This window comes from Kryptolebias marmoratus, linkage group LG9, assembly GCF_001649575.2.
Source record: "Kryptolebias marmoratus isolate JLee-2015 linkage group LG9, ASM164957v2, whole genome shotgun sequence".
In the NCBI taxonomy this organism is placed as follows: domain Eukaryota; kingdom Metazoa; phylum Chordata; class Actinopteri; order Cyprinodontiformes; family Rivulidae; genus Kryptolebias; species Kryptolebias marmoratus.
In genome coordinates this window covers 88,504-96,990 of record NC_051438.1, presented here as the reverse complement: position 1 = coordinate 96,990, position 8,487 = coordinate 88,504, and the positions used below count along the sequence as shown (strand labels likewise).

Below are 8,487 nucleotides of genomic sequence, written 5' to 3'. Positions count from 1 at the left end.
TATTCTTGTCATTTTTAATGTGTTTGAATTTAAACTTAACAAGTGTATGAATTGTTGTCCAGTTATTTTGAAAAGAAACTGCATTGTCGGGAGTGTGGGACCAGTGACTGCAAGGAAAATTCTAAACTGATAAGGACATAGTTTAAAAGGGATGTCCAATCACATGTTTCCCATTAAGACAGTGTCTTCTTCGTGTCTATATCTAAATTATTATAAACTTCATAACTTCTCAGATCTTTCCAAACACTGGCACTGTGAGTTCTCCTTTTTCCTTTTTTTCCCAGTTGTAAAACCACATCTCCTCACATTTTATAGGTCAGTGATTGTTGCTAAGTGTAGATGATAAGAGGAGATGAAAGGAGGATAACACCTTTCAACACCTTACTACATGTGTTAGCTCTCCTTGCAGGGCACCAGATTGAATGTATCAATCAGTATCAAACAGTATTTATATTACTTAATTTATTCACTCTTATTGTTTATCAGATCTCAACAGCTGAGAGCTTAATCTGTTTAATCATAGGGAAATTTCAATCATAATAAGTTATCAATAAAGAGAACAAATTTTCCTTTCTAGATTTAATTACAAATTTAAAATAAATAAAAAAAATCAAAAACAAATGATTAAGATCAACAAACAACACAACAAAAAATATATATGTTGAAAAAAAATGGGGAATAATATTCTGAATTTTGGTTCCAAGTAATTACTCTAAATTATCTGAACCTGACTTAAACATGTATTCATCTAATAATGATTTAACAAGACTGCTCTAAAGCAGGAATTAACCCTTAAACTATCTGAAATGGGACTTTGATTTTAAGTTTGTCTAAAGTAGAAGGATCTTTGAATAGGATGTATGAATAAGAACTATGTTTTAGAATTGTATGTGCAAAGAAAGTAAGCAATGTTTAAAATTCAAAATTATTTATTTGAATAAATAGTTCATTTTAGAATTTCGATCAGAAGGGCATTAAGAATTTTGCATCAGCTGAAAATATATCCAGGCTTGATATTGCTTTCATCACCAGGTATTAAGGAGAAGGGGTGCTTTACTGTGGTACCACTGGATTGGGAGTAGGCCTTTCCTGGAAAAGATAGCACGCAGGTGGAATATTCTTGAGAAGGCCCGTGGGAGGATGGCAGGACTAGATGATGTCAACAACTGGTTTGGAAGGTCACCTAGGATGTTCTTCTTTTTTTCTGCTTTTAGTTTTTATGAAGCAGTGCATAAAGGTGTGTTTTAGGGGTGGGGGGGATGCACATGTGTAACAGAAAGACAGAAAGACTAACTGTATAAATATATAAAAAAATAATTTTAAAAAGTGTCTTCATGTTACATGGGTGTATATGTGCGAGTTTGCCACCTAGAGATTCACAGTTAAAAGAGTGACATGAACAGTAGAAAGCCCGCCATCTACAGCACCCAAGAGCAGAAAGGACAGGTGGATCCAGCCACAGAAGGCAGCAGCAGTACCAGGCAAACAGGCACCGGGCACCACTCCAAGGCAGCTGTGCGTCCGCACAGAGGTAAGTCATCAGCAAAGCACAGCGTCAGCATCCCTGTGATGGAGACCAGGGGTTCCATCACTAATGACAAAGGATTATTGATATTATGTTGTTTTTTAATTGATTTACAGACCACATGTTTCTTGTTTCAGTTCTTTATTCCAGTTGTGTTTGGTGTTTAGTTGGGCATTCTTGCAGGCATGAGGATAGGCCATCCTTCCTGTACAGGGAGAATGTTGGTAAAAGAAAATGTTAATTTGTTTCTAGAACTTCTGTTGGTTTAATTGAGTTAAACAATTATATTGTTTGAAATGAGCACTTACCTTTCCTAGTGTGTCTCCTCAGTAGGGTGGAGCAGCAAAGGGAGACAAATGCTCTAGGTGCTGCTTAAAAGGTCCTGGGGCATACCATGTAAATTAGGAAGGGTAGTGCTCTGAGGAGTTATGTTAAATTAGATTTATTTTTTGATTGACCTTAGATTTGTTTGGTTGTAATTATGTATATGTATATAAATATTTAGTAGTACCATTTATTGTTTTGGTGTTAGGTTTTGGTAAATAATGTTTATTTCTTATTTTTTTGATTACCCCTTTTCTTGGTCTGTCTGGTGAAATTGTTCAGGGTATAAAAGCCAGTTTCTTGTTGTAACGTGGTGTGGCGTTGGTGCAAATGTGACCTGCAATATTTAAATAAATCCACCTCAACCTCATTTGTTGTCTTGCCTCCTTTTAAACATTGGGCCTCCACCTGTCAAAGTGACAATCCCCAAGGCATAGAGGAACGGGGCAAGACGTCACGCTACCAACTCCCATGCAGGCAAAGCCTGGAACCCAACCCCCAAATGGCCTGGTGCCTGCACCAGCCCCCAGCAGAGAAGCCACCCAGTATCAAACCTCCTAGACTCCCTAGTGAGCAACATTTATTGTATATTAAACTATAAAATAATAATTAAATGGTCAGCAAAACCACAAAGACAAACGTGTTGCAAATCACAACTTTCTTTTTATGAGCACAGATATTCTTTGAGCATCTTATTATAGTCATTTTAGTTTGATTTTGTCTTATTCTGAATAATCTTGCTACATCTCTGTGGGGTTAAGCACATATCCCCTAAAAGGGCAATTATTCTTGACATTTGTTTTGTGCCACCGCAGTTCTCAGCAAGCTTTTTACAGTAGTGCTGAAGGTCAAAACCTTAAAACAGTTTCAACCCAAGTATATTTTTTTAAAAAATGAATGTTAAATAGCTTCAGCATTAGGGACGCTGCTTTTGTGTAGCATTTGGGACTTAACTGTATCCAGACAATTTTCAGAAGCAACACATGAATCAACAGGAGCAGCACTGATTTTCTTTAAATCTTGAAGTAGATGTACATATGTCCATCCCTCAATTCTTATTTTTTTTTCCAAGCAGACAGTTTCTCTTTAATCTTGTAAAGTGGTCTTGATTAAGTTTTCCTTTGCCATATGGCACATGATGAGTCTCTCTGTGTGTGTGTGTATATATATATATATATATATATATATATATATATATATATATAAATAATTTTGCCATAACAAAGCTCCTAAACTCAAGGGAAGAACCTGTTGTGTGTCAACATATAAAGTAACAGACTGCCTAGCTTAAAATCCATTAAAAAATACATCTTTAAGTAACTTTGTCGCCAGCAGCCTGTCACAAAGATAGATTGTCGTTTTCTGCTTTTGGCTGTTCCCTCTTCAGGGGTCACCACAGCAGGTCATTGTCCTCCATTTAAGCTCTCTCTGACCCTCTCTGTACTTCTCCATCAACATCAAAGCAAATATGGCATATTTGGAGCATAAAACCATACTGTTGCTCACAAATAGTCGCATCTTGTCTAAGTCTACCTTCCACAACTCTCTCCCAGATCTTCATTGTGTGGCTCATCAACTTAATTCCCATGTAGTTGCTACAACTTTGTACATCATTCTTCCTGCTGGCTTACCAACTTTCCCATCCCTTTGCAGATTTTTGCTCCCCTTATCACAACCAGACATGTTTGTTTTGCAGTGTTGTAATCGGTGATTTTGTTGACACTTCCTGGTGGACATGCTTGGCTCCTCCTACTGGTGGAGTCAGGCAGGTCCTTTGCACACCTGAAGGAGATGAGGCATCAGATGAGTTGCTGTATTTAAGGCTGTGGTGGGAACCAGATCAGCGCTGGAGCATTGCTTACCTCGTGGTAAAGTCTTCAAGCCAGCTCAGTAACCTGCCTGTAAAGTTACAGATTAACTTACCTGTGTTTTTGTATTCGTCCTCTTAGTGAGTTCCTGTCTGCCTGACGTTCCAGTCTGGTTCCGGTTCCATCTGCAACGACNCCAGCCTTGATTCCTCGTTGATGTCTTTTGTCTTCCTCAACAACCGATGCAGAACCTCACCTGACTATTTAGTAAGCCTCCAATCAGTTGTTTCGTTTATCGCTCGTTTAAGATCCTCGTTTGATCACTTACCCTTTCTCCTCCACTTTTCAGATTCCACTTCCGTTCCGGTCATCTCACTCCTTACTGTAAATAAATACACTTACCAGATATCTGAGTCCTGTAGTCTGTCTACCACCAAGCTGTTGTTTTCTCTTCGACGTCAGAGAAACCTGACATGCAGTCTGAGACAGTAAATGCAATTTGGCATTTGCAAATTTGTCACAAAGAGACTGACACTATTTCCAAAAGTCAATGCACAAAAACGAGTAAACATAGGAAACATGACCCAGGGCTACAAGAAATTTTTTTTAAATTTTCTTATTCCTAATTATTCATTCCTATTTTCTCAACTTTCATGCTTCTTTCAATGTTTGTAGCAGCCTAAAAAGTAATGTGGCAGTATGAGGTATGATCGATGTATGTAAGGCAGGGGTGTCAAACTCATTTTCACCGAGGGCCACATCAGCATAATGGGTGTCCTTAAAGGGCCAGATGTAACTTATAAATGTAACTAAATGTAATCGAATGTAATGTAAAATAAATGTAACTACTCCTTAATGTTAAATACCTCATTATTTATTATAACTTATTCATGTAACAGTTACAGTTGCATAGAAAACATATGTTTGCTTGTTGCTCTAACATAAATCCTTTTAAATTTTGTCAGCTTATGAAAACCCACATAACTCCATTAATGAAGGATCAAACTGTCCAAGTGAATAAAGAAAAATAACATAAAACTGAGCTGCAAAGAACATGTATGACACGTGTAGCATTTTACAAAAAAAAAGGCTACACACAGCCTTGCATCCAACTGTTGGTTTGATGACAACAATCTGTCTGCATACACACATAAGAACTGCAAAAATTAACAAATTACAACAGCAGCTACACATAAATAATATGTAATCAGCTAAAAATACCAAAATAAAGGTTTACTCAGTTCACAACTATATTACTCAAGTTTTTTGGATAGTCTTTGATGAGGAGATGCTGCCTGTCCTTGAACACACCAAGTGGATTCCCTCTACTATCGATCATGTTCTGAAAATGATAAACACAAAACAAAATGCAAGCATAGTCATTAAATTGCACACAGTTTAACTGTTCTTCTCCTTGGTTGAATTACATTTTATTATATTTTAATTAAGTTTCAAAAAGAAAATGCTAACCTGTGTTTTTCTGACCAGATGTCTGACACCGTTTTCCCGTTGCCAGTGTGTCAATGTCTGGCTTTAGGTCCTGTGCTGAGGCGATGCGTAGAACAGCATGGAGGTTGTCATCCGTGAGGCGTGATCTGTGCTGGTTTTTGTTCAGATTCATCATGGAAAAAAACTGTTCGCACAGATAAGTGCTTCCAAACATGGACAGAACACGGGCAGCATGAAGTCGAAGCTGTGGCATCAAACCAGGGGGCATCAGACGGTAAAAGTCCTGGATTGCAGCATCCTGGAACTTTGCTTTCAGGCCACTGTCACTTTGAAGCTCAATTAGCTCCATCTGAAGGTGTTGGGGTGCAGTGCAGACATCGGTGGTGAAAGGATTGGCAAAGATGTCAAAGCCAGACTGTTGTGCTCTGAAGTCAGAGAAGCGCCGATCAAACTCGGTCTTTAACCAGCTCAGTTTGGTAGCTAACTGAGCACATGAAAAAGTCTCGGGAAACGAGGCTGACATGCTCTGACAAACAGGAAAGTGGACAAGATTGTCCTGTTTCACTTGCCACATCCATAAGTCCAATTTACGCTGGAAAGCCGTGATCGTGTCGGACATCTGGGTGATGACTTGTTTGCGTCCCTGCAGCTTCTGATTCAGCTGGGCGAGATGGTCGGTTATGTCACACAACACAGCAAAGTCACACAGCCACTTTGGATCTGATAGTTCAGACATGAGTTTTCCTTTACTCTGCATAAAAAAAGCAATGTCTTCCCTGAGCTCAAAAAATCGCTTGAGGACTTTGCTCCTACTCAGCCACCGCACTTCTGTATGGTACGGCACATCCCCGTGTTCCGAGCCCATCTCCAGCAAAAACTGCTGGAACTGACGGTGATTCAGGCCACGCGCCCGAATGAAGTTCACTGTTTTCATGACTGTGGTCACAATGTCCTCCATCCCCAGCACCTTCCCACATAAAGCTTCTTGATGGATAATGCAATGATACGTTATCAGAGGCGTGTGACAGTTCATTTTTTGCATTTTCCTCCTCATTAGTCCAACCAAACCCGCTTTTTCTCCACACATTGCCGGTGCACCGTCTGTAGTTAAGCCCACCAAGTTTTCCCACTGCAATGCATTTTTACTTACGGACTTCTCCACCGCATCAAAAATGTCCTGTCCCGTTGTGGTCCCATGCAATGCAGCCACATCCAACAGCTCCTCAGTGATGGAGAGGTCCGACTTTACGCCTCTAATAAAAATTGATAACTGCGCTGTGTCTGTGTTATCTGTGCTTTCATCAACAGCTAATGAAAAAGCTGTGTAGCTGCGTGTCTCCTCGGCCAGCTGGGTTGTAAGATTTTCTGCTAGTTCCTTCACTCGGTTCGCAATGGTGTTTCTGGATAAACTGACATTTTTAAAAGTCTGTAACTGGTCGGGACACACCTGCTCACAGACCTTCAGCATGCACTGCTTCAAAAACGCTCCCTCTGAAAAAGACTTGGAAGCCTGGGCGATTTCTTTAGCCACAATGAAGCTAGCTTTCACTGCGGCCTCGTTTTTGGCTGTGGATTTCGTGAACAAACTCTGCTGCGACCGCAGTTTGCCTTTTAATTCTTGGGCAATTTGTTGCTTTTCTTGAAGGCTAGCTTGAGCGTACTTAGCTCCGTGTTTGGTGTCAAAATGTCGACGCAGATTGTACTCTTTGACAACCGACACCGCCTCGTAACACAAAAGACATACCGGTCTTTCTCCTTGAAGCACAAACAAGTATTCGCCTTCCCATCTTTCTTGAAACAATCTTCCATCTGCATCAACTTTTCTTTTTCTGGACATTTTGGGATCATTATTTATATCTCAACTCATCTCAACTCGTTGGCATGAATGTGGAAACTGCCGCGGTTACCGTAGTAACGGCGTTGAAAGGCATTGTGGGAAATGTAGTTTTTGGTCAAAGCACGCTCTTAATTTAGTTTTCGGTATTTATTTTTAGACACTCAAAACTTTTAAGCTCTCGCGGGCCACATAAAATGACATGGCGGGCCACATCTGGCCCGCGGGCCTTGAGTTTGACACATGTGATGTAAGGTATTGCCCACCACGCCTCCGCATTTCCAAGGGGATAAAAGGAGCTTACCTCCCTTCCCCCGCCTCTCGCTCCTACCTGCCCAAACCATTCACTTTTGGGTTGGGGAATCTACCGCTCGTGTCAGGTTTAGATTGGGCATCCTGATGGGAGCCAAACTGGCGTAATTTGGAACGAAATGCAGCTTCAGATCTATGCAGAGATGAGTTATAATGAGCCTTTGTCTTAGATTGCCAGACAGGTGCTAAAACGTTTATTCTCTCCTCTTAATAGTTGCCGGTCATATGATGTGGGACAGCTGCTTCCCCCAGTAACGCTGGACTCTCTTCACTCCTCTCCGTCTTAGACGGGACCTTTAAAATTAAGCGACTGAGAAGTTTTGAACTATTATTCGGCCATAATTTGCCTCGTCGCTGCGGCTGCTCTGCTCTCTGCTAATTATAATTGACTGCGCCTGCTCGGGGCTTGCTGCTGCTTCGTCAGTGCTGGAACTTGTGTCTGGTTGGTGACCTTGGTGGGCCAATCTGATACCGCTGTCTAAGCTGACATTTGTGTGTGTGCGTGCATTTTATTGTTTAAGGGCTTCTTTATTATGTTATTTTATGTGGATGGTTGAGTGAGTTTGTTTGTGTGTGTGTGTGTGTATTTGTGATATTTTCATTTTTGGGGTTTTTTTGTTTGTTTTTTTTTAAGTGGGAAGTTAGTGATTTTGTTAAAACAAGTTTTCTTTTTGCTTGTTCTTGCTAATCGAGTTGACTATGTGGAATTGCTATCTCTGACCAGAGGTTTCCTATTTTTGAGTTCTTTTTTATTCTTTTAATTGCTCAGTATCATTTCAGTTAAGCCCTGTTTGACATTTTGTTTCCTCTCCAGAACTGAAGGCTGATGGTGGTGCTAGTGGTCTGCGAGGTGGTGGTCTCCTTTGTTTGCTGTTTGATCACCCCCCATTTTATAGTAGAGCATGCTTTTTTTTATCTTGCAGTGTGTGAGTGGGGGTGTCCTTCGTCTTTTATTCCACTCCCTTTCTCGACCCCAACTCCAGTCGGTAAGTTTCAGGTCCGCTAAATTCCTTTGTTGTTTTTTTGGGCTCAGTAAATTACTGTTAAAGATGAAATTGTGTCAATAAATATTAAATCACTGTCAGGAAAATAAACATATCTATTTGAACTTGAACTGCGTCTCCAGTCCTCTCCTAGCTAACAGACTAGCGTGACCCTAGTTGGAAGGGTGGTTGGAAATGGGGTTGCGAACTTCCTCAGGTCACTAGAGTAAGATCCTGGAACTGCCCCAGAAA

The 8,487-nt window shown here is 40.4% G+C and overlaps 1 protein-coding gene across 1 annotated transcript; it reads right to left on the bottom strand.

Moving 5' to 3' along the window:
* Positions 1-5,122: 5,122 nt before the first annotated feature.
* Positions 5,123-6,943, bottom strand: LOC108251410 (general transcription factor II-I repeat domain-containing protein 2-like). The gene has a single exon (XM_017441697.1). The coding sequence runs from the start codon at positions 6,941-6,943 to the stop codon at positions 5,123-5,125; it is 1,821 nt and encodes a 606-aa protein (XP_017297186.1).
* Positions 6,944-8,487: the final 1,544 nt, after the last annotated feature.